General features: G+C 39.3%; 1 protein-coding gene across 1 annotated transcript in view; it reads left to right on the forward strand.

Annotated features, from left to right (window-relative positions):
* ATP9B (ATPase phospholipid transporting 9B) overlaps positions 1–25,750 on the forward strand; it is a 167,752-nt gene that overhangs the window by 30,038 nt on the left and 111,964 nt on the right. The window contains exons 5-7 of the mRNA XM_086472492.1: positions 2,454–2,562; positions 11,461–11,519; positions 19,515–19,566. Of these exons, the coding sequence (XP_086328618.1) occupies positions 2,454–2,562; positions 11,461–11,519; positions 19,515–19,566 (220 nt within the window). The remainder of the gene's footprint in view (positions 1–2,453; positions 2,563–11,460; positions 11,520–19,514; positions 19,567–25,750) is intronic.

A 25,750-nucleotide genomic window follows, 5' to 3' on the forward strand; every position in this document is an offset into this window, starting at 1 on the left:
AGGAAAACACAGCTTGAAGAGAAGTTATTCATTAATTGTGCTTTTCCTAATTGATTGTCCTGCCAGTTGCACTGGCTTCCTTTCAAGATGTCTTTTTATTATAGAGCCCTCTGCAGTATTTTCTTGAGAAACTATTCAAACTGGTTGCTTCTGACTCTGGTTTCCTAAGGTTTGAAAATGGTATTCTCTTCAGAGGGGAGACCCTTTTGGTATTCTGCCAGCTATATTCCCATGATTTGGAATTCTTTTCTTGTTTGTAACCAGATCATTACCTTCTCTTTCATCTTCCTCCCGGCCCTTCCACCCCAGGTTTAAAAGCAAGGCAGGAGAACAAGTGCTTTATTTTCTAAATTTATTAAAAAAATAGTGCTTTTCAGGAGCACTTATTCTCAGCGGTATTCAAGAGGAACAGTGACATGCTGACTGCTTGAGTAAAGGTCGTTCTTAACAAGTCAATAGAGTAAATATTCTGGATTGATTTCATTGCTTTAATTGTTGCAACATGTGTCCTTTTAAGTATTGATAAATGGAGAGACTGTCCTGGAGGTTCCTCACACCTCTGTTTCCAGACAACTTTTGGCTTCTGCTGCTACAAAACCCACTTCCAAGATGGAAAGCTTATTCAACAGTGGGATTTGAAATGGGTATTTACAAAGGTCTTTGTCACTGACCCAGTAAGAAAAGGCTCAAGTCAGCCTTGTCTGGAAGTTGGTCTCCTCACAGCGAAGTGCTGTGTACAGCAAGGACAGAAATCACTCAGCGTGTCAGCCCGCCTCATCGCTGAAGGGCGGAAATGGTGTTTTGCAAACACTGGTGATCTGTTCCGTATGGGCGTGTTTGTCTTATTCAAGGATATTTTGAATGCCATTCCCTGTTTCCACATACACCTTGAAAATACAGCAGTACCTCAGTTGGTGCTGGCGGTACCCTTTTTTGCGAAACTCCCTTGTTTCTACTTATATGGCTTTTCTACTAATGATTAACCTCCAGGTAAAAGAGATTAATTGGATGTTGAGTAAGGCTCAGTACCTATGATGAAGATATAAAACATTTAGGTCAAACCCATTGAACTGTCTTTGTTACTTAGCAGATAAGTTTGGTTTCCTTTGAAGAGCATGTAACTGCTGATAAATTTTCTGTAATAATCAGAGGAGTAGCTATGACTTGGCTTGTATTTTCTCTCAAGATTTTAAAGGAAAAGAGAAATTGTTCAGCCTGATGCTTCAACCCGACTGAATAGAAGTTGACTGTGCAAAAAAGTTGTTAGTGTTTTTTTTGGTGGTGTGGGGTTTTTTTGTTTGGGGTGTTTTGTTTTCTGTTTTTTACAGTTTTTACTGAAACAGAAGACTGTATTTTACTGGTTGTTTGTCGTTTGCACAGTAGGGAACGGACTTCTTGTTTTGAGTCCAACATCCAGAGGGTGTAAAGCATACAAGTTTGACTATAAGCAGGTGTGCTAAAGATATTTAACTGCTTACAGGTAAAGGTGACAGGTTTGGTTTTTTGTAAGATTGGCTTCGCAATTTCAGCTCCCCTTTGGAAGAGTATCAAGTTTTCTTTGAGAAAATGAGGAAGAAGGGGAATGTCTGTCTTAAATTGTTCCTCATAGTCACAGTCAGCTGTACTGAGCTGCCTGGCAAGGTACAGGAGGGGAAATTCCTGCAATTAACACCTTGCATTCTGTGCTTTGATCGCTGTCTAGTTAATGAGAGATGTGAAAATGGCAAATGTTTAGGAGGTGCTTCGGAAGTGCCTTTTTTTTTATGCTGCTAAAATAGCTATACTGCCGAAGCTTGTGAAATGCTGCTGCCAGAAAAGGCCGAGACCCTACTTCTTCAGTCGTGCCCTAGGAGTGAAGAGGAACGCGTTTTGCAAAGGCACTATCCTGTGAAAGTAGCAGCCAAGGCATTTAGAGACCTAGTTCTTCAGAACAAACCCCCTTTGTCTTTATCGATATTTGTGATCTGTTGGTAAATAACTCCATTTAAGATGGCAAAATGAACTAAACTATCCATCCTTTTACCTTTTAATTTCTGTCTGTTAGGGAAAAGGCAGTGAACTCAACGTTAGAGTTGGAAACTTTTAAAATGTTTTTGGTAAAACCCTAAAGTTTGTGGAAGGCAGGGAAATATGCTTATTGAACTATAAAGGCTGTCTTTAGCTCATCCGAAGCATTTTAATTTTTAAAATTTCAGCTTATATCTAAATTATGTGTATCTGGAGATGTAGTTATTCTAATTATAATTATACAATGTACCAGTATGATTTTCCTGTTTTTGGATTAACCCAAGATGATGTTTTAACAGACTGAAGAAAACATTAAAGTCCAAATGAGGAAAAAAAAGTAAACATTCTAAACACGTGTTCATACTCTGAATATACTCTGTTCCTATTTGTGTGTTTTCATTCTAGCACTTTGAGAATTCTGAACTGCGTAATTCTATCTTTAACAGGGATTTGTTTTGACGGTCACGGTGGTTCGGGAAGCAGTTGATGAATTTCGACGTTACAAGAGAGACAAGGAGATGAACTCACAGTTATATAGCAAGCTGACAGTACGAGGTTAGCAAAACCATTTGTATAAATCCTTAAAATACTTAACTCTTTTTCTTATCTACATTTACAGATGTCCAGTTCAAAGAAATAACTAATAGTCTCAAGCTGCACTATTCAGAATAAAATTGATACTGAACTAATAAATAAAGTGCTTGATTTCCCTCAGATAAATGCAGCTGTTAAACTTGATCTGTTTAAGAAGTGTTGTAAATCTTTTGTTGTTTGTAAAGGAAAGGTGTATGTCTATAATTGTATATATTTTTGAAGCCTTCTGCTCTCTAGTACTATTACTTAAAAGTGCAGTTCTCCTCTGAAATGGATACCAAACAGTAACTCAGCAATGCTCTCAGCTATGTATCAAGTGTATTTAGGAAATAAAGGATCACTAACTAACAAATATGATCTAATTAAAATTCATTAGAGCCTTTCAAACTTGGTGGATATATTTGTGCTTGAGAAAAGGAAGATGTATTGTGAGTCAGCTTCAGTATCAAAAATATTGATTTCAATTTTTGCGTATAATTTGAAATCTATGTGATCATGTAGTAGGAACAGCTGGGTTTTGTTCCAGAAATTAATAAAAGGAGAAATCAGTTATGACTTTTTTTTTGGACTCAAACTTTTGACAGTTTTTCCACAAAGACTTTTAAGGAAATGAAGCGCTTCAGCTTTGAAGTGACAGTTGAATTGGGTAGGATCCTGTAGATTTTAAACACGAGCATGAGAGGAAAAAACTATGCACCCTTCTCCACTTTTGTGTTGCTTAGCACATTTTACTGTTTAGATTGAGAACAGTGTGCTACATAGGTGTCAAAAATAACAAATAACCTCTTATCAAGTCAAACTGAATGAAAAACCTCACAAAACAACATGACCTTGCCATTACCCTTGAAAGTTATTTTGCTACAATCCTGGGAAGTCTCTGTTAAGGATTTTCCTTGGCATAAAAGTTCTGGAAGGTGGGAAGTTGTGAAGGAACATAAGGTTGTGTCTTGGGCAGAGTATATGGTGCACCTTGGGCCAAGTGTAAATTCTGTTCGCTAATCCCCAACGTACATTTCACTGCACTTTTTAGTGTATCTTAGTGAATATCTTTGAAGAGTCCGTGGGAAGAGTAACCTCACTGGATCTGGGACTCTTAATTAGAGACTTGAAGTACCTCTGAATAGTATTCCCCTCAGAAAAAATTGCATGAAAAGCTTATAATGTAACACAAATATGTTCTATCTGAAATCTTACCCCATTTTTACAGTAATTGGAAGGTAAGTAAACAGGCAGCAGGCTCATTAGTGATGATAGAGCCTGGCAGCTGAGAGTTTACGCTGCTTCCTTGCAGCATGGAGACTTGGGTGTTTTCTGGAGTTTGCATACAGAGGGGAGCAACTATGGGCAATATTTGCCTATCGTTTTTCCTTTCCTTGTCAGCCTGAAAAAGCTTCATGCACACTTAGACATGCTGCTGTGGAAATCTGCAAATGGGATAGCTATCACTTGTTTAACGTGAGTGGCCGCATTGCTGGCCTCCAGATCTTTACAGTCTTTAACACAGCCTGTAAAGAAATGGACGCTTAATAGCTTCTCTTTCAAAGTTGTAATTTAACCTGCTGGTTTGTTTTATTAATTTTTAGGTCTGTTGTAGGCCACTGAGCCCAGCAGCTCCATCAGGGACTGGCACGTAGAGAGCAGTGACTTGTTCAAAAGTTTTAAAAATGCCCTTTTTAAAATAGGGATATTGGCTTTTACCCACAAATGTGTATGTCTGTGACTTTCAGGTTTTGGTGTCAGTGCTATCATGAATTCATACTTGGGTTTCCTGTTCTGTGGGGTTTTTTTGAAGACCGTGATACTCTACAGAAGTAAAGGTTCAAGCTCTCTGCTTACAAGGAGCTCCGCATCCCATGTTGACAATGGTGTGATGGATGGGCTGACAATGTTTTGAGTTGTGGCCAGTTCTAAGAATGAAAACGTTATTGCAGTCCCCACTCAAAATTAAGTTGTACTAAAAATTGCCACAAACACCTCTATAAGATAATGAATAGATGATAAATTGCACCTTTTTCATAATACAGGGTTCTCTCACAGTAAGGCATTCTGAAGCTGAAAGGTATTGTTTTGAGGCAAAAAATGGGATTTCCTGCTGTGCTAAAATGAGATGAAGATTTTTACACGTTTTGAGAAGGATTTAGGTATTTATCTGTGCAAATTAATAAAGTCAAGTACTACACTCCTGCAAACTATTCTTATAAATAGCTTCCAATATAACCTACCTAATTTTTAATATTGGCAGTACTCTTCAAGTGGAAAAACTCAGTTAGGCTTCCCATGCTAACCTACAGGCTGATGGTTTGGAGAAAGAAGGCTTTGTTACTTGTGAATGAACAAACTTGATACTGATTTAATTAAAAACCTGAAAATCGATGCCACTTTTAAGAGTCCCTTTTCAGAGTGGAACTGCACTTTATACCGCTCTAGAATGTTTTGGGGGTTGTTTTCCTAGTGCTTTTATGACTTGTATAGGTTTTACAGTCTTTCTTTGAAATAGGTGTTTTTTCCATCTCAAAGATGGAGAAACTGACATAGAGAGGTTAAGCAGGTTGCCTTTGCTCCAATTGGACAGTAGGAAAACTTAAACTTAGCAAGGTTCAGTGTTACCCTTGGTTTAATTGTACCATTTGTAGAAGATAAACATGAGAATTTAATCACTTCTAGTTAGTTGTTCTGCAAAATTGTTTGTTTACTGTAAGGAAACAAACGTATCTGTAGCAAGGGAAGCTACTGGGATTTAGATTGTGATTAATTATGTGTATAAAGATAGTGTGGGTAGGGTGACTTGTAAGTTAAAATCTTTTTATACAGCGTTGCGATAGATTAAGATCAGGAAGTCTTTGACTCCCTGGCGGTGTTCACTTTCTGTGGAGTCATTCTTAGCCTCAGGAACCCCGAAACAGGTAAAACGTGAATGTTGTCTTACGACCTGCATGTCGCTAGTGTAAGAGGCACCAGCTTTTTGAAGATGGGGGATTCACATTAGTGACTCTTGAAGACTTAGAATTTTTTTTTAGTAATTCAAGACCTTGAATACATATTTTTTCCTATCAGTTAGTCTTAGCTTTTTTTTATAACAAACTGTTCTGAGCAGGAAATACGGGAGAATGGGACATCTGGTTTAAGTGTTACTGAATTTTACTTGGGCAGCGATGGCCAGCTTAATGTCCATAGACTGATTCTGAGCCACGAGATACTCAGTGTAATGCAGTTTTCTATTTGTCATGTAACACGGCAAAGCTGACTCTTCAGTCATCCCTCGGTGAATTTGCTGTGTGTAACTTTGCACTTGTTGAGGAGGTGAACCTGCTACACGTGAAGTTTGAATGGTTTCTACTTTTTCAGCCCTTTGTGGCAAGCGATGAAACATGCAAATCAGTAATGTATTGAATTTTTTTGTGAGCAAGTCAATTAAGTCTACCCGTCTCCACGTCTTTCATGTGAATCTTTGCCCTTGTATACTTTCCTAGATTATGGTATTGAATCTCTCAAGTTGTTCAGTGTATGATGCATTCTGCTGTCTTAATCTTTTTATCGAGATGTTTGTTGCAAAATCTGCTTTCCTTTTTTGCATATCAAAATCTGCAAATCCTTCGTAGACAGCTTTCATTTGGAATGAAAGTTAAAGTTGGAGGGAGGAAGAGTTTCTGCCTGTAGAATCGAAATTATCTTGCTATTGAAGAGCCTGTCAATTTAATTGCCTTTCTGCTTCAGAGCAGCTCACCTGTGTATACTTTTGTAGAGCAGAAACTGCAATGGGAAAAAATTTAGACATGTGCATGGAGGTTTGGGAGGACTTCTGTTTTTCTTTCCAAAGGGACCATTATGCTTTTGGCGCAGCCTCTTGTCTCGTGCGCTTAGGTACGACCAGTGAAGTGCCTATGAAAAAATGCTGCTATTCTGCAGAAGAATTAGCTCTTCGAGTTCATAACCAGGCTATTAACTCTTTCGTTGAGCTGCCAGAAGCCACTGGGATAAGAAAAATTATGAAACAATTTTAACTCTTCTTTCCTTTCCCATTCTTGAAGTTGGCAGTCCTGCCCTGAACCTTTCCTGGTTAGGTTTGCCCATGCGGTGTTACTGGAGTTCCGAAGAAAAGATCAAGAAGAAAATAACTGACTATTAGTGACAAGTGCGAGCTGCAGAAGAGGCATGCCTCTGTCACTTCATCTCGGGATGCTTAACGTGATTTTCAGAAGCGTTGCAGAACTCTCTCTCATTTTGCAACCTGCAAAGCGAAAGAAAAAAGGAATGTCAGGAGAGATGAGATTAATGAAATAATTCCATCCAGGCTTTGAATGTGAAAAACTTATGTCTTTGCTGTATCCTTAAAGGGTGTTTAGGAATGTAGTGAAGTTAAAATTATATGCCAGAACTTTGTAAAATTGAGAAAATATCAACCACTGCTGTCTACAAGAGACAAAGCCTGCAAGCTAGTACGTTTCTTCTAAAATCAGAGAACTGAGAAGTACAGTTAGAGAGCTACAGTGGGTGAAGGGGTGCTGGGTTTTTTTTTTGGCTTTTGGACTCCTGTTTACGCAGCGGAAGGTGCTGTGTTCCTAAAATGCCACCTTACTGAGTTTATATCTCAGTTGACCTTTTTTAAATTGCAAAGTGGTCTCTGTCAGGCAGTCAGTTTTCAATCACTTATACCGATGTTATCTGCAACTTTAAGATGTTTGTCAGAACGCCTTGCTTTTTGTAATGTTATTCTTTTGCTGTTGTTTGAAATCTGTATTGAAACCTCTTACAACATTAGAATTTCATCTCTTCAAGAACAGGTCATCCTGCTTTCTAAAAAGGCACTGCATTAAAAAACTGGACATTATTCCTGAACCAGGAGGTACATTAGGTCTGTTGCTTGCAGTATTCCAAACCTACCAATGACTTCATTCTGGTATTTAAACCATTTGGGAACAGATAAGTTTTTAAAGAATTGTATCAATGTAATCTAGCTGATTAGGGAAGCAGTAAGCAACAGCAGAAACAGAACTTGAAATTTTAGTGTAAGAAAGAATTTCAAAAAGAGGCTGGAAGAGAGGCAGTGTTGAGGGGACTGTTTTCTTCCACATTTTTGCAGCATCCAGGAGATTGGATAAGATTGAACGAAGGCTTTCCATTTCACCCAAGAGGAGATAGTGCCCAGAGGAAAGGAGCTGGGAAGCTTCTCTTGAGCTTTCTGCTGGTGATTACAGACTAACCTCAGTTCACTCTGTAAGGTGGAGTTTGGAGGGACCACCCGAGGACAGTGCTTGCGCTGCCAGATCAGCGTCCTCGCCTCGGTCTCGCTCTAGCTTTAAGCTTCCACCCACTGCCTGCCCCCCCAGCTCCCCCTTATATTATGTATACTCTAATTATGCTAATGACTCAGGCTAATAGCTGTCAGGTGAAACTTTTATATGGTCTGTATGGGACTCCTTTTGCTCAAGAGATTTATATTTATGGGTTAGGGACAGGCCTGGTTACCAACTGCAGAAGCAGTACTGCAGACAGTGCTCAAGGTACCAGGGTAAGATGTAATAGCTATTTAAAAAGACTGAAAATGCTACCCTCGGAAGGCACTGTTCTTTCAGGAGTGTCTTATGTTTGGGTAGGAGAGACACTTCTTAATAGAAGGCAGCAAAGTTATTTCTGATACACTATATACCCACATTTTGTTTACTTCACTTAATTTTTTTGGTGAAAGACTTGTTAGCACATACGAGATATTTATTATAGTTTTTCAAATCATTGCAGTTCATTTCAAAAGACTTTGTCTTGGGAGTATAATGAATTACTACAGACACATTCCAATGTTCCAGTTCTGTGTAATTCTATATGTTGCTTTAGGCGAAAGCCTTGCGCCTTGGTGGACTATAAAGTCTGGATGCGCAGCCACTTCTGACAGCTTTGGACTTTTTATTGGTAATTACACAGATGGTGAAGAGTGTTTTGCTATGGAGATGTTTTTAGAGAAAAAATAGTTTGCAAAAATAATTTATGCAGTGAATAACACTCAGTGTCTTTTTTTTCTCTAAATGTATCTTCACTAAGATGTAGTATTGCATTATTTTAATGTTCTCTGGAATGGTATCTAATGATTCTCCTTTCTGCTAGTCTAAAAGAAAGTGTTATTTGTTGACTTTTCAGAATTTTAAGCCACTTTTTTTTAATTACTGCCATGTTTTACCATTTAGTTTTTAATGGAATGTGTCCTGTCATTCAGATTCAGTGTAGAATTGTTTCTCTTGTGTGTCACAAGGCGCTTCCTGACGTGTGGGGATACACAGGTATGGCAGGGCATAATAAAGACAGTGTTCTGTAGTGTTATACTAAGCCAGCTAGGAAACAGGATGATAAGGAAACTTCGATTCATAATGTGAAATTCCCAGGGCTGCTGGCGTGAGTACAAGCAGAGTTCAGTGTGGGTTTCCTTGGTGTACTTGGCACCGGGAGTCTTTGCTTTTTGTCTGCCCTACATCACGTTGCGAGTGAGTGTTCTACCTTCCCTTGTCCTCTGAGACTTAATGTCTTTTGATCTTTGCTGTAGATGCTGTTAGTATGTGACTGTGGAAAATTCGACTGGTTTAAGTTGATAAAATTGCTGGTAGTTGCATTTGATTAGTATCTCTGAATGGTTTTGGTCATACATGACTGTGTAGGTAGAGTAGATCTGAGACTTAACACAGCTGGTACTAGGATTTTTGTGGCTGTTGTTAACTATGATCAGTTGATTGACTTGGTTATCCCACTGATAAACTGATGAAAATTGTTAGCGGAGGAATTTAAAACAAAATGGGACATGCTATCCTTTTGGTTATACTAACAGACTTAGAAAACGAAGTAAACATGATGGTGTTTTTCCAGTATATACTATTCACTTCTAGTCAAAACTTGAGAATTCATTAAGAGAACTCACAGGTTGAGCAGCTGATCAGACTGAATATGCTGGTTTGGTATCAAACGGTTATTTTAGTTGTTGAGCTTTAGCATTAGTTACTTTAGATTAAAAAAAAAAAATTCAAAACTGTTGGGAGACACTAAATTTCCGTAGATCTCTTGAAACTCTGTAGACAACTGCTGATGTTTCTTGCTGCAGCTTTTTATGCCATGGTCTTGAGCTCACTTCACCCTCACAAACGTGTTCCGGCAGAGTTAGGAGTCAGATTGAAGATAGATTTTGGTTTATGTTTGGGGGTGGGGTGGTAGGGGGAAGGTGTTTTTTGGCAACTGAAGAATTGAACTGGTGTAAAAGATCATTATCGGTAACAGGGACTAGCTTTCAGAGATAGCTTTGCAGACTGGCCAAAGGAAAGTTCTGGTTTTCCTCTGGCACTGCACACTTTAGAAGTGCTAGTGTCAGGGAAAATGTATTAAATATTAGCTATAGGAATGCATTGATTATTGACTGAATAAAACTTAAAACAGCTATTACTTTTGCATGAAATGCAATTTTAGAAAGCAAGTACTGAAAATAATTACTCATGACGTGACTCTTACTGCCTTTGACTAAATGCACATGTAAGTATAAGGAATTTTTTGAGGTTAACTACCTGCTCTCTCTTCATTGAGAGTTACGATGCGGAGGTCTCACGGATTTGGAACCTAGCTCAGTTTTTGTTTTATACTTGGTGTAACTTTGAGGGATGGCAGAATGCACATTGACAAATCTGCTAGTCTTAATACTTCCGATGAAAGTCCAAACTGCCTGCTGCTCATCCCCTGCTTTTGTGGGTCTTCTGTTCTAGTTCGTTCAGTCTGATTTTTTCTGTAGAGCCCTAGCACCCTAGCACGTTTGGACCCACTTGCCATCTGATACCTGCTGGTCAGATACCTGCTGCTTGGAATCATGGTGGTGTTTCTGAAGGGAAAAGAGGTATTTTGTATGGGTGGTGTTTCAGCCGTGTAAAATACGTGTGTGTTTATATCCCGAGTTAACAGGCTTTGAATTTATCACCTGTTGTATCTTGGAAGAGGATATCCATATGTCATGACTTGTTTGTCTAAAGGGTTTTTTTGGGTTTTGGTTTTTTTAGCTCAGGGAAGCAACTTTTCCTGGAGCTGTAGCAAGGACAAGGTAAACTCCTGAATTCTAGTGAGATTGACAGTAACTCATTTTGGGCAGTAGCTTAACCTCTCTGTCTCAGTTTTTCAGTCCATCAAATAAGTGTGTTAAAACTTAACAGTCTTACAAATATTAATACCCTACAGAACACACAGAAATCAAATTAGTGTGGGTGCGCATATATCTTTGAATGAGTTGGTCACAGCAGTTACTGAACGGGCAGCTCTAGAGAATGAAAAACCTCTATTTCAGCTTTTGATATTTTACTTAAATGAAATCTTGAGGCATTTCTGCCTTTAGAGAGACTTACCTCTTTTCCATGGTAATTGCCAACAAGTGTCAGCCAGTGCCAATTACAGCAGTGACTGTGGTGACCAAGCGAAGCCCCCTGTTGGTGACTGGGCTGTGACTAACGACTCGTGCGTGAGGATGCTCCGTGACTGTAAGCCCAACAGCTCTTGACTTTCGGAAAGAGAAGTGCTGTCTAGTAGGAGATACAAAAGACTCCTTTTTCCACTTTTACCACTGTTATTGGTACTGCAGGTTAGACTCAAGCATCTTCCGCGCATTTTTGTTCCTCTAATACTTCTACAATAACTAACTGGTTACAAAACTTGCCTTTTTAAACCAGTGGATTATTTATTCGAAAAGATGTCATCTATTTATTAATGTGTCATCAGAGATCTAATTTGTATAAATAGTAACGTTTTCACCAAGCAATAACGTCTTTAAGTATAACTTGCATTCTGGGATTTATATTCTTGTGACTCTATTAATGTCTGCCTAAGTTGATTACATTTCTTCTTTTTTTTAAGGTAAAGTGCAAGTTAAGAGTTCAGACATACAAGTTGGAGACCTCATCATAGTGGAAAAGGTTGATACTTTTTAAATATATTTTAGAGAATAAAGGTTATTAATATGCTAATTAACTTCCGAAGAAAAGTATATCAAGGTACTTATCTATGAAGTACTATCTAGCTAATATTTTAGTTCAAGTTTTATTCGAGAATCTTCAAGGAATTCTATTTTTAGATTAATTATAAGCTTAATTGAATGTAAGCATTTATATTTTATGAATTGGTATGTGCTTAAATCTACCTAGTGAAGGGAATACAATTACTGAATTAAATTCTCTGGCTTGTGCTGTGGTGAATGTTTGAAGCTGTCTGATTACTGATCCTTCCCTTCTGGTGCTCAAATCAGTGTTTTTTCTATGTCTGAAGCCTTCAAGGAGAGGGTTTCTTTTATACACATATATATTAAAATATATCTATAGTATCTAATTATAATATGTATATAATATTATAGATAATTAAATAATATAGAAGGAAAGAAGCTTTCCAATTTGATTGCAAATGGTGAGTGAGAGCTGTGATTTCTTTTTTTTTTTTTCTTTTTCCCCTTCTGTTAGTATTATAATAAAGACAGTGTTGCTTATTTCAGTTGGCTTTCTGGGGTACGAATAAATTATTGTGTCCTTGAAAGTCAACTTAATTTTCTTGTCAGAGGAAACTATTTTTACTGAAGTTCATTCTAGAAAGGTGACTCATGTTCTGGGTCCCAGCAAGTGATTCCCATCCCACCTTGTATTGGAGAGCTAACCCATGGGATGCTGGAAGGAGGCACCTCACGTTGAAGCTTGTGTCTATGGCTTTGTCTGATGTGTCACATGGCAAGTTGCAGCTTTAGAGCACTCCTTAGTGGAACCTAGTCAGTGACTAGTCTTTTCTAAACTTCTTCGTGGTTTTGCTCCTATTTAGTGCAGTAAATTCCTTCTGATAAAAGAAAATCCTTCAGCAAATACGCCCTCCTGATACTTTCTTATTTGCTAACACCTCTCCTTTTACTAGGGAATTTGGGGAACTCAGGAGTTGTTAGTGGATAGAGATTACTTTCTTTTTTCAGCCGTATCTAAGAAACCCTTCTGTGTGTTCCTTCCTTTTCTTCTGTAGTCCACAGAAAGAGCAATATACTCAAGTCTCATTTGGTTTGCTGCTCTCAGCTTAAAGTAGATCTATTTTCATGTAGTTTGTATTAGTCCTTTTTTTTCTTTCTTTTTGTCTGCTATCTGGACCTGATATCTTTTGGGGTCTGCCTGAGCAGCATAGATTAGCATAGACAAGATCAGCACTAATATGTCTGGTCTTTACATTCGCTTTGCCTTACACCTTGCGATCTTAAGAGTGCAGGTGGAGTCAGCTTGCAGCTGCCCACTTGTCCTACTCCAGATCTTCTATGAGATGGAGAATGAGATGTTTGCTTTGATTTTTATTAATAACTTTTTAGGGCCTTCTTAATCTCTAAACCTGGAATTAATTATTATAGTGTAGGGAAGAGTCTAGTGGCTACACAGGTAATCTCCCTTCCTTGAGGTTTACTGAGATCCATCAGTCTGAGTTACCCTGAATTTTGAAAACCAGAATTACTTTGGGGATCAGTCTGTCTTGTATGAGGTAGGTCATTAGTATCTACTTCGGCATTATTTGCAGCGGTTTATGATCATGTGTTGAGTCCTGAAGTTTCGAATGAAAAACCCCAATGTTTAAGGATTTAGGGAAATAATTTAGTAGAGGTTTTTGATGAAGATTTTACTCGGGTGTCTTGGTAAGAGTCATAAAACTGTTTAAATGTTGTTGTATTTCAGCTTCAAGCTCCCTCCTGCCCCAGCAGAGCTTTTTTCCTTTTGGCCGAGCTGGGTGTGCCTTCAGACTAATGAAATTAAATGTTTTCTGCTTCTGTTGAGAAGTGTATTTTGTTGGAGCAAGCAGTTTTCAATTTCAGAGTATGACTCTTAAGCCAAAGAACTAGTCAGGAGTGAAATGTTCAATTGCTCACTCTAATGGCAAAGGAACAAGTTAACATTGTATTTGACTGGAAGATGCATCAACAGCATTTCTGCAGTGAAATTAATGACTTATTTGAGCTGAAGATCCATATGTTAACTAGTGACTGCATCACAAATACTAACAACTTAAGTGAAAGGCTTTTCTATATTTAAACCTTGAATATCCTCTGATTATTGTCTTTTTTTAAATAGGCCTGATGAATTTCAGAGCAGCTTCAAGTGACTGCAATGTGCTTAAAACAGTTTAGTTCCAAGTAATACATCTATTGCTTCAACTGAAAACTTTGTAGTGCACTAATATTAGGGTAGGATGAGGCCTGGACAGAAGAAAATATTGCCTGTTTTTAAAAGCTAAAAGGCATTTGTACATGTTAGCTGAAAAACAGTCCCTGGCCCCAAACAGACATGCTACTTGCTGGATGGTTTCCTTGGCTTGTGTTGCGGTACATTTTCCATTTCCAGTGGGAGCGCAGGTGTGCACAGTGATCCTAAATAAGACAACTGAAGGGGCGACTTGATGAGTCCGGATATTGTTATTTGGGCACTGTAGCTTGTTACCGGTTTGGAATACATTTTGGAGATGTGAAGAGGCCATAAAACTTATTAATTACTAACTAAATGTGTTATAACACATTTACTTGATAACATTTAATAACAACACAATAGTGTTCTAAAGCGTGTGGAACAGTAATACTTTATCTTAAAACTTTGAGAGCTTATCTTGGAACTGTAGAGAGACGCAATTGTTTCTTCGTAATCTCAGGTGTAAAGTGAAGTTAATCCAGTAGGTGTAAGGGTGCAGTTAATGCTAGCATGAGGTACTGGACTGCATGCAGGTGTGAGAAGACAACTGGGAATTGCCTCTTCCATTTATAACTCGGAAGCTAGCAAGAATGTTTTAGTCAATGAGAAAAGTACGTGGTTTATTACATGAATGGAGAAGGAAGGACAGTAAATGCAAAACTCTGAGGGTCTGTAGCTATGGGCAGTTTTAAGGGAATTGGAAGACTGAGTAGGGAGCTGGAGAAGCTTCTGTAAACAAATTCATGATGATAACATGAGGAAAATGAAGTAATTTGACAGGTGTCAGAAATTATATTTTTCAAGTGTATATTGTAGCCTGTGTCGCAGGGAAGAATAGGTGTGTTTGTGGGTGTTCTTGTTTCCCAGTCTGCCTAGTATTCCTGGATGGCATGGAGTTAGCCATGGGAAGCCAGAAGCTGGGGAAGTACTTTCTTGTGTTGACCGTTGTCTTGCTGTTGTTAGATCTTTAGGAATGAGTCTGTAAGTCTGCAGCACAGGCACACACTGAGAGAAACGGAAGCCCTCCTTTCCTGGCGCTCTGATTCTGCCCAGATTTAAGCAAAACAATGTATTCAAGTCATTTTCATGACTAATATATTCAAATTTCAGTATATATCAATAAACATTTCTAGCTTCATCTCCATGGTAATTGAGATGACATAGTTTCTTCATGGGTTTCTGAATGCTTGGAGTTGTACATGTTGTCATTTTAACTTGTTCCACTTTGATAAATACGACATGAGAGGGCTAACATGATTGACATATTGCTGCTGTTTGTCTGTGACAATGCACAACAGAACTTAATTTTCTCTATAATGAGGTGTTAAAGATTTTTGTAGCATACTTGCCATCTGTTTCACTCTTTTATAATGACTAGGTACATCTTTGCAGGGGGATCTTGGCTCGCCACTGTCAGCAGTAATAGTGCCAATGGTTTTTGGTATCTCGTACTCCTGCAGTACCTTTCTGCCTCCTTCCACAATATGGAAAACTTGATGAAAAATGAGATCTCAGTCTTAAATACTGTCGTGGTTTTGGTTTGGTTTCTTTTTTTTTTCCTAAGGGAGAAAGTAAAGACAAGACAGTATTTAGCCTTCCCTACATGGAAGGATACATTCAGATAGGTTGATGCAGAAAAGCTTACGTTATTTTACAGTAAAGAAAAACAAGCGGAGAGAACAGATAAAAAGACATGAAATCAAGATGCATTTTTTTCTATTAAAATGTGAAAATGATCACATGCCTGATTTGATCATCGTCTGCACCTTCCGCACGGGGGCAGCGGGGAGGTGGTGCTGATCTCCTCTGCCTGGTGACCAGCAACAGGACACGAGGAAATGGGACGAAGCTGCGTCAGGGGAAGTTCAGGTTGGACGTCAGGAAAAGGCTCCTCACAGAGAGGGGGTCGGTCACTGAAGAGCCTCCCCAGGGAAGCGGTCAGGGCACCAAGCCCGCTGGAGTTCAGGGAGTGTCTGGACGACACTCTTAGTCAAGTGGTTTAGTTTTGGGCAGTCCTGTGAGGAGCAGGGAGCGGGACTCGATGACCCTTGTGGGTCCCTTCCAACTTGAGATGGTCTATTATTTTGCTGGGTTTTGTCAGGCATAAGGTCTTGAATCTTGGATAGCAAGTACCAGCTGAAGGTTTCATTTACTGAAGGTGAACCATGTTCTCTGTGGAAGTTGGTAATGATTTGTGAAAGCCTGATACCTCATTTGGATTATTAGAACTTCTGTTTAATTCAGTATTAGATCATTTGACTGTTATTTTTGTGAAATTTTGGGGTGGTGGTCAAATGTTTTAGCTTGTTTACAAGTAACTGGAAATTTGTAGGCGTGAAGCCAGTAACCTGAAACTTGTGTAATGGATTTATGTCAGAGCTAGCAGGGAAGCTGCAAAAATGTATAGCTAATCTATATGAAGACTGGGTATCTGTTTAATTGTTATTGTCATTTAAGGAAAGATTTTTTTTTAATTCAATATTGCATTTTCCTTTTTCTTTTTTTTTCCTTTCCTCTAATAGGTGCATAATAATATATATTAAGGTTAATGTTTTTACTGCAGTTTTTCCAGATTTGAGTATGAGGTATTCCTGGTTGAATCCAGGCCCGTGATGGATAATAAATTTCACTACATGTTTAATTATTTTCTGTTATAAGGCAAGATTCCAAAAAATGCTGTACTAGCTACAGTTGCAGGTGAGCCGCCTCTTCAAGGTAAATACCGTTGACATACAAGCAAGCATATGACTTTTTAACCCTTTGTGCTTCTACAAATAAAGGGGAATTGCTGCAAATCAGGAAATAGCCATGCATGAAAATGCATAATTTTAAAGTATGAGGAGGGTTTTCTGCTGACTGCATAGGATTTTTAGGTAAACCAGATCATACATCTATTTTCCAGTGTTTCCAAACTTGGTTGTTTTCCAAGCATCTTGGGATGGTACCATCTCTGTAGCCCCTCATGGCCCTCCTATACTGACCTTCCCATCAACAGAGACTACAGTTGCAATTGCTTTCAGACCCACTCCTGAATCCATGTCCTTGAGTGTATGTCGCAGGGAGCGGTGAGAGGTACCTGCCTCCCAGAGATTCAGGGAGTTTACATCATCTTGCTTGGAAAGCTGAGCCCATGTAACGCAGGATCTGGCAGCTGACTCTGACAGACCTGTTCAGATCACACTGTTCCAAATGGCACTGCCCTGGCTGTGTCCTAGTCTCGGGAAGGTTCCTTTGGAGTAGTGAAAAAACTTTGCCTACAGTATCCTGGATGTTGTGTGGTCAGAAATGATATTGCTGTGTGTGTGGCTTCTCCAGAATGAAGGCAAACACAGCATTATATATGGAAAAAAGCATCAGCTTCAGTGGTGTTGTCTGGTGTAAATACACATTTCTTCTCAATTATGAGTGAAACAATGTGAATTTTTTTACTCCGAACTGATTTTTATGGTTAGTCAGGCATAGTGTTTTGAAGGTCCCACATACAAAGCAGTGTTTAGTTATCTTGATGGATGTATTTTGAGCTGTTTTATTGGAGGGGACTGTGAGTGTATGTACTTCTAAGACTTTTCTTTTGACGTGCAGTGACGAAGGGGGAGTGCTGCCTTCTAAAACACAAGAAGTGGAGGATTAAAAATGAGAAACTATGTGTCTGGTTTCAAATCAAACCACTTTGAGAATGCTGGGTTTCTTTCTGTTCATAGCAGTGTTGTGCCCTTAAATGTTGAGGTGGAGGACTCAAATGAACAAGAATACTCCTCTGTGTTTGTGTTGATTCTTCTAGGAGGGTTTTGAATGTGTTTGCTGTGGTCTGGGCTGTTGCCTGGACTCCTGTTGGGATAAGTATGTTCAGAGCTGCTCTGTGCTAAAGGCACTTGAATTTCATGTAAAGATCACTTTGAACCCATTTTGGTTTTCTTTGGTTGTTACATCTTTGTAATAACCCATGGAATTCGTGCCCTCCACTTCAATACACTGAATCAAAGTGTTGTGACGAGGATTTCCCTTATAAAATATACAGGCAGGGTTCTGTGTGCTGCGTTCAGTATGTGTGAGACGTTCCATTGCTTAATGTCTTGAATTCAAGTTTTTGGGTTAGCTTGACCCCGTCTTCATTGCTGTTTCTTTTGCATAAAATAACTGACCAGTTTTCTATAGCTGGTAGTTTATGTGCAAAATAGAGGCACAATTGAGTAGTTATTAATTTTGCAGTTTGATTATAACTGAAGGGTGAAATAGGGAATTACTGTGTAGTTTTGAAATGCTTGTAGACCGAACATGCTGCTTAACTTTTTGTGTTGAGTAAATTCGGTCAGGTTTTTAAGGCTGAAATCTGAGGTTTGTTATGCCATGAGGTTTGTTATGCCGTGTGGTGGCAGCTTTGTCAGCTGCATTCGTTCTCTTTTCCACTCAGACAGTCGAGCTCTTAAAAAATAAAAGATGAGCCTTAGGTATACAGTGGCTTTCAAGGCAATATCAACCAAGTATAATGGGAAAACCTGAAATTTATTCTCAAATAGAGGCACTTTCTATGTGAAAAATATTTGTGCGTTATCCTCTTAACAAGTAATCTGAAATTAATATGAAAATATTTTAGCATGAAACTAGTAAAACCATTGCTATCAATCCACTGAGATTTCTTAATTAGTTAAAGGTAGTCTGCACACGAAATGCAAATGAATCTCTGTGTTTAGCTTCAGTTCTACAGCATGTGGCAAGCTGGGCCGAAGTTGTGATGGAATGCAATCCAGTACGGGATCTGTTCTCGTCGCTCTGTCCCCTTCACTCCGGTCCCTGTCAGCTTAGTCTGTCGCTTTTTCCCTTTCCAGTCTTGTATCTTTTTCAGGTTTTGACGTGTTGGTTATTTTTACTTCCCCCAGTTTTTCACTTCTAAACCCTGCGTTGGCAATGTGTGACTGGTGCTGGTAGACACCTCGTGAACAAGTGGTGGGAGAGCTGAGGATTTTGGTAGCCGTGTGGCAGATCGCCCGTGAGTGGGAGGGCAGCATTGTTCACTTGGTTTAATCTGCAGAAGCTTAGATTGGCCTTTCTGGGGTCAACAAAAAGTAGAAAATGTGATTTGATACAGATAGTTCTGTGCTTGAAAGGGAAATGGCAGAACAGGAGTGCAGCCCCATCTAGCTGCGCGTGGCTCTGTGCCTTAGAAACTGAGGAAGAAATTCTGTTCAGTTCTGTCTCTGTAAAGGCAAGGTTTATAGACATGTGAAGCAGGAAAACGCTGTTCCCTGACTTGCTGTTTCCTTTGTGTGTGTTTGTGTGTGGTGGGAGAGAGGAGAATACTTGATATACTTAAGGTTTGCAACTTGAGTGCCAAAACATGTTTTAAATTTCACCATCTTTTATATGTGCGAAGAGTCAGTTTTGCTCAGTGAAATGATGTTTTTAAATATTTCAATTAGATATTTATATTCTTGAACTACTGTTTTCAGTCAAGAAAATGTAAATCTGTTGCAGTTCTTCAGGTATTTATGATTCACTTATAAGGAGCATCTGAAAGGATTAGCTGTTGTTTGCTTATTGTATAATTTTTCGAAAATATTGATTTCTGAACTGCAAATGCTGAATGTAAAGTACTGTGAGAAATCCTATTTTAATTGAGTTTCAATCCAAGTGTGACCTTCTGGTGATAGATCTTACTGGACATTTGATTGGAATTCACTTTTTTCCCTACTTACAAAAAACCCTTTTTTTTTTTCCCCTCAGAATCAACGAATCCCATCTGACATGGTGTTTCTCAGAACATCGGAAAAAACTGGTATGTTTTGATAATTCAGATTGGTTATGTGATAAGTTTGTGGTTGGTGTAAAATTTTAGATTGTGCACTGTAGCCAATTTGTAGTGGTCAAGTAGATGGATGGTAGGAGATCTGCCTTCATCAGATTAATGGGAGAGGGTCCGTATGTGAGAAATGCGGTATGCTTGGACTGTAAAACAGGAGAAATCCTGACTGTGAACGTGAGACCTTTGTAGATATGTTCCTCTAAACAGGTGATTTTTTATGAATCATCACACAAAAAGTTTAGGTAAAGCAAATATTGAGACTACTGTATATTTAAAAGACTGTACTTGTTTAATATGACTCGACAGTATTTTAAATTATTTACGACTAATCATTATCTTGCAACACACATTTAAATGTCATCTATTTCAGTTATTAAATTGAAAAGAACTGAAATCTGAACCTACTAATATGTGATTGAAGTATTTTTAAAAAAATGTCTATTACAATGATCTAAAAACCTGAAATAACTGGGGTTTTGGTTGGGTTTTTTTTTTTGTTACTTAGAAATGTTTTTTGGTCAGTCAAAAAAACCCCAACAATTTTCTTGAGTGAAGGAAAGAGAAGTACTACTTGTTAGCTCTATTCCTCCTCACATGGTGATAGAGGAGTACTCTTAATCTTTGAGAAATAAGTATCTCCTTTATAGGAACTCTCTAAATTATAGCTGTTTTGATTAAAGTTTAGAAATTACTATTGGATGCCCCCTATATAACTCAAATGAGTTTCCCTCCTTTATATTACCATTTCTCTTCAGGTCCTGAAGAACTGTCTGGTGTTTGTCAGACAGCACTAAATTTCACAAAGCTAATAGCTGTGATATTGGTAAACCCTGGATTAGTGGCACTTGGTATTTCACTGCAGCGCTGGAGCTCTATCATATATTTCAGATAAAAGGCTAAATTTGCAGAGATCATTTGCAAGAGAAGACAAAAATATTTCCGATAGCCTACAGAACGCTACTGGAGCTATATATTTGCTAAAAGAAGAAAAAATTACTGTATGGTTACTGTGTCTTGCTAATGACTTTCAAGTGCTGATTAGATGCACTAGATCATGTATAATGACCTGGACTGACAAAGTTTCCTAATAGTCTGTCTATAGTCTCCATCTTGGTTAACCGCCCTCTGGTTCAGGATCCAGGGGCTTTTCTTTTTATTCCCTCCCACAGTACCGCATTTTGTTAAAATGCGCAAGGCTTCTGACAGATCCCTTGGATCTAGCATGACGATAAAAGGATTGATAATGTTTCTTTCGGGGCTGCTCACCGTGTTGTCTTTTTCCTGCTGACCCAAAAGCCCTTTCAGCTGCAGTTGTTAAATGATGTGCTTTGCGTAGCTGCACTACAGCAGGTTTTCCTCCCTGTTAATTCTTACCTTCCTGGATTCTGTTTGGGAGGTTGTAAGACACAGTGTAGTCTCCCTTCCCTGTGGTACTCCTAGTTGAAGGAAGGGGCACAGGTATGGCTGTCAACAAACAGTACGGGCCAGAAATGCACCTGTACAGCATCCCTCTGTGTCCTCACCAGAATATATATGAATAGTAGGTCTTGAAGGACCACAGTTAATAGAAGTTAAACTGTCTCTTTGTCGAGGTACAGAGCGGGGAGTGGAAAGGGTGAATCCCTAGTCAGAAATGTGTGAAGAAAAACATTTTTGAAAGTGAAATTCATCATCTACTTAAGTCAGCTTTCTTAGAATGTCATAATTAAAATTTTCCATCATTGATATTAAAAAAATGCTTGTGAGCACTTTGAGTTGTGTACTACAGTGTTCATTATAATATAAAGTGAGTAAAGAGCAAATGAGGTGAAATCTTCTCAGAATTCTGACATAAATTGTTTCATATATATATACTTCTGCTACATGTGGAATGTGACTTTTTTAATATTGAAATGTACTTTCTATAAGTGTGCAACAGGTTAACTAGTTGTGTTGGTGTTGCACTTGAAAAACAAAACAAACAAACCATGCAAAAAAAAAATCATCTCCTGAACGTCAAGCATATGGCACTAATTGTTTTTTGACTAAAGAGTGAACACTTACATCGGTAATTGTTTCTTCTTGGATGTTGCAGTTTTGACTGATTTATGGTTTAATTTATAGTTGACGCTCTAAGTACTTTGTAAAACACATTCGTTTTTGCATGGTTTTATGTTCTATATGTAATTTTATTTTATGTTCCGTGCGATAAAACAGTTTAACTATAACTTGTTGCTATAAATCTATAAAGAGTATAAAGCAAAGAGCTCGAACTAATCTTAAAATCCATCCCGCCCTGTAAGCTGCTTTTGGGGCAAAGTATTATTGTCCAACTTCGATATTTACACCACATACTAATGGAGGCTGCAGCACTGCAGTATCCTGTATCTCTCGTCAAAAAAGCAGTTTGAGTTATAAATGTGTGGTTACAAAGTTCAGCCTAAAACTATTCTGACTTTTCACGCGTGTGTGGTACCATGGATGAAATAAGACAGTGGTGTGTGCTTGTTTTCCTCCACTTCCCCCCCCCAAATGCACTTTTAGGAATGTTGAGATTTTTAGGATGCTCTTACCTCTGCATAGCAGAAGCTGAATTTCAGGGAGTCAAGCTGATTCTTTAGATGTCCTTTTTTCACTTTATCAGAGATAGTGTCTTTTATCTAGAATGATGTCTTCATATAGTCTGATATAATGACTTGATGCTAATTGTGTACATGTATGTAATTATTAAGATTCTCTTTTTTTTTTAATCAGACTTCAAAAAATTAGTCTAAAGACTGATGTAAGTGGGTCTTTGTTTTGTATTTGTGTTTGACAGTCCATAACATTGGTATTCCTCTCTTTCATGAACGGAGGCAGCTAGATGGCTGTTTGAGTTTAGTTAGGATTACTTCCCTGGGGGATGGAGCGGGTGGAAATCACTCCTCAGATGTGAATTCTTTGCTGCTGTCAGGTTCCTCATATAACAGAGGTTTCTGTAAGATCTTCATTGGCTTCAAAAATTTAAAAAAAAAAAAGAGAAAAATTAAGAGCAAAAAACTCTGGAATAATATCTTGGGTTTATAGATGTTTAAAAAGGGAGGGTGGGAAGGTTAAGGCTGAATCTTGGTTTTGCTCATTACATATGGCAGAGATGACAAGCAATTTGGAAGATTTGTCCCATTTATCAGCCTTCCACCAGATTAAAGGAAATGTTCATGCTGAGCCAGCTCCAAAAGGTGGTTTAAAAGTTATTTTCTTTTGCTGTTTAAGTAGGCATCATGCCAAAAACCAGCTGACTACCTTAACGGAAAGCTGTTATGCAAATGTAGGCAAGATCTGTGTTACACCAACAGAAAGCTCCCTTAGTGAAATTAAGCTAGATCCTAAGTGGCCTTTAACATAGCTTTCAGGTTCTTTTTTAAATTGCTTGGCATGCTCTCTACGTTTTAGTTGTCTGTATGCCATCTCAGTCATAACTCCAAAGCTAGACAGGGCCTGCCAGACATCACTGTATGACTTTATAATTGTCCACAGGAGCTGCCGACTGCATCAGATGGGAATGACTTCAGCATTACGGGAGTATTATCAAGGATACTCTGTTTCTAAAAGACAGAAGAAAATTTTCAAAGATAAACTCTTTCCTTCTCTAAGCTAAAATTGTTGGTGCCTTGGGTTGGTGCCTTGGGTTGGTGCCTTGGGTTGGTGCCTTGGGTTGGTGCCTTGGGTTGGTGCCTTGGGTTGGTGCCTTGGGTTGGTGCCTTGGGTTGGTGCCTTGGGTTGGTGCCTTGGGTTGGTGCCTTGGGTTGGTGCCTTGGGTTGGTGCCTTGGGTTGGTGCCTTGGGTTGGTGCCTTGGGTTGGTGCCTTGGGTTGGTGCCTTGGGTTGGTGCCTTGGGTTGGTGCCTTGGGTTGGTGCCTTGGGTTGGTGCCTTGGGTTGGTGCCTTGGGTTGGTGCCTTGGGTTGGTGCCTTGGGTTGGTGCCTTGGGTTGGTGCCTTGGGTTGGTGCCTTGGGTTGGTGCCTTGGGTTGGTGCCTTGGGTTGGTGCCTGGCTTCTGATCTAGGTCAGGTGTTGCTGTGCTAACACACGAAGGTGTTCTGACATGAACTGGAACTGGTCCTTCATTAAAATCTGGTTCATGTCTTTATAAGACTTGGTATCTCTAGAATATTTGTACTCTGTTAACTTTCAAATGTGAAATTCTGAGAGAAACACAAATTTGGCAGGGTGGATAGTATCAAAAAAAAAAAGAGTGAAGCTTTATTTTATTTTATTTTTGTTGTCCTTCAAGCTTTTCGTTTACACCCCTCCAGTAACCTCAGATTCTTACTTTTCATGGGGCAAAAGCTGCCATATGCAGTGGCTGGTTCTGAGCTAAGCATATGTTGATTTTTTGCTATCAATTTTTGCTGGGTCCTAGAACAGATGACTGCTCTTGTTCACGTGGCTCTTTCATCCTCTGATTTTTCACAGAAATCTGATGAACTTCCTGTGCTTGAGATCTTTGGTCTGCCGTAGTTGACTGAAATTGGCTACAAGGTGAAAGTTACTGGGAGAAAGATGGCATGGCAGAATAGTGCTGGACATGGAAGCAGGGCTAAACAGGCTGTCTGCTAAAGCCTCTGAAGTTGGAAGAGCCAAGGGGTAGCTACTTTTTGGGCTTGTGATGTGCTCCATAGATGCTAGGACTGTAAAGAATACTGCTAACTATTTAGGCCTACGACAGGCTAATCACAACGCTGTTATGATACTGGGTTTTGTTAGCAGCTTTATAGGAGGACAGGAATTGATTAATCTTAGTTAAACCCCTCTCTTTGTTCCTGAGGTCCCCCTTATCACAGACGATGCTTTTTGATGGGATGAAAAGTAGAGCTGGGTTTTCTCTTCGGCCTTTTCTGCTAAAAGGTGAACTTCCAAAGAGTAAAGTGGAAGTGCTTTTACTGGTCTACTTCATCTTTCCTGACCGTGGTATTTGAACCTCATACATCTGTCTCTTGCGCAGGGTTAGAATTTTTGGCACACACTTGGCTCTATGCAGAGTAACAGCCACTGCTTCTGGAAAAAAGTAGTTTTCCCAAGAGACAGAGTACTGCATTAAGATACTCCTGACAAACTTGTAAAACAAGTAAAAATTGTGAAGGTAGAAGTCTAGTAAAATTAGGTCCAAAAATGCATTTTAATACATCAGCTGCTGTAGACTGCTCAGCAGCTACCAAATTGACAAAAGTTTGGTTTTTTGGGGTTTTTTTTTGTTGGTGGGGTTTTTTTTTATTATTAGAGGTGATACTCTGGAGAGAGCAGCTCCCACTGGCTGATCAGTTCCACTGCTGTCAGGCATGCTGTCATGCACAAATCATCATCGTAAAACAATTTTGCTTTTGTATGTCTTTAAATCCAGTACATAATAACTTACTGGTGTGGACATTCCAAAATACTGTATGTCTACTGCTACAGCTCTGCAATGGAAGCAACAGGGAAATGGGAAATCATTTACAAATTCTCACAATCCTTTGGTTGTGAAGAACCTTTAACTCCTTGTAAGGTAATGCCAGTTGCACAGTTGTCACATTTGGTATTTTTCAGGCCTGCAGTACATTATTGTGGTCTTACCCACGTGAGCGCTTTAGATGGTGTCTCAGAATCGCAGAATGGTTGAGGTTGGAAGGGATCTCCAGATACCATCTGGTCCAACACCCCTGCTCAAGCAGGGCCACCTAGAGCTGTTTGCCCAGGAGTGTGTCCAGACAGCTTTTGAGTATCTCCAGGGGTGGAGATGCCCCAACCTCCCTGGGCAAGCTGTGCCAGCGCTTGGTTATCTTCACAGTAAAAAAAAAAAAAAAATTCTTGCTTCCTGATGTTCAGAGGGAACCTCCTGTGTTTCAGTTTGTGCCCGTTGCCTCTGGTCCTGTCACTGAGCACCACTGCAGAGGGCCTGGCTCAGTCTTTACACCCTCCCTCCAGGTATTTATAGACATTATAGATGTCCCTGAGCCTTGTCCTCTCCAGGCTGAGCAGTCCCAGCTCTCTCAGACTCTCCTCCCATGTGAGATGCTCCAGCCCGTCATCTTCACGGCGCTCTGGATCTTCTCCCGTGTGCCCACATCGCTCTTGTACTGATGAGCCCAGAACTGGACATGGCTCCAGGGTGGCCTCGCTGGTGCCGAGCCGAGGGGAAGGATCTCCTCCCTCGACCTGCTGG

The sequence above is a fragment of the Leptosomus discolor genome, chromosome 13, assembly GCF_034619465.1.
Source record: "Leptosomus discolor isolate bLepDis1 chromosome 13, bLepDis1.hap2, whole genome shotgun sequence".
Classification (NCBI taxonomy): domain Eukaryota; kingdom Metazoa; phylum Chordata; class Aves; order Leptosomiformes; family Leptosomidae; genus Leptosomus; species Leptosomus discolor.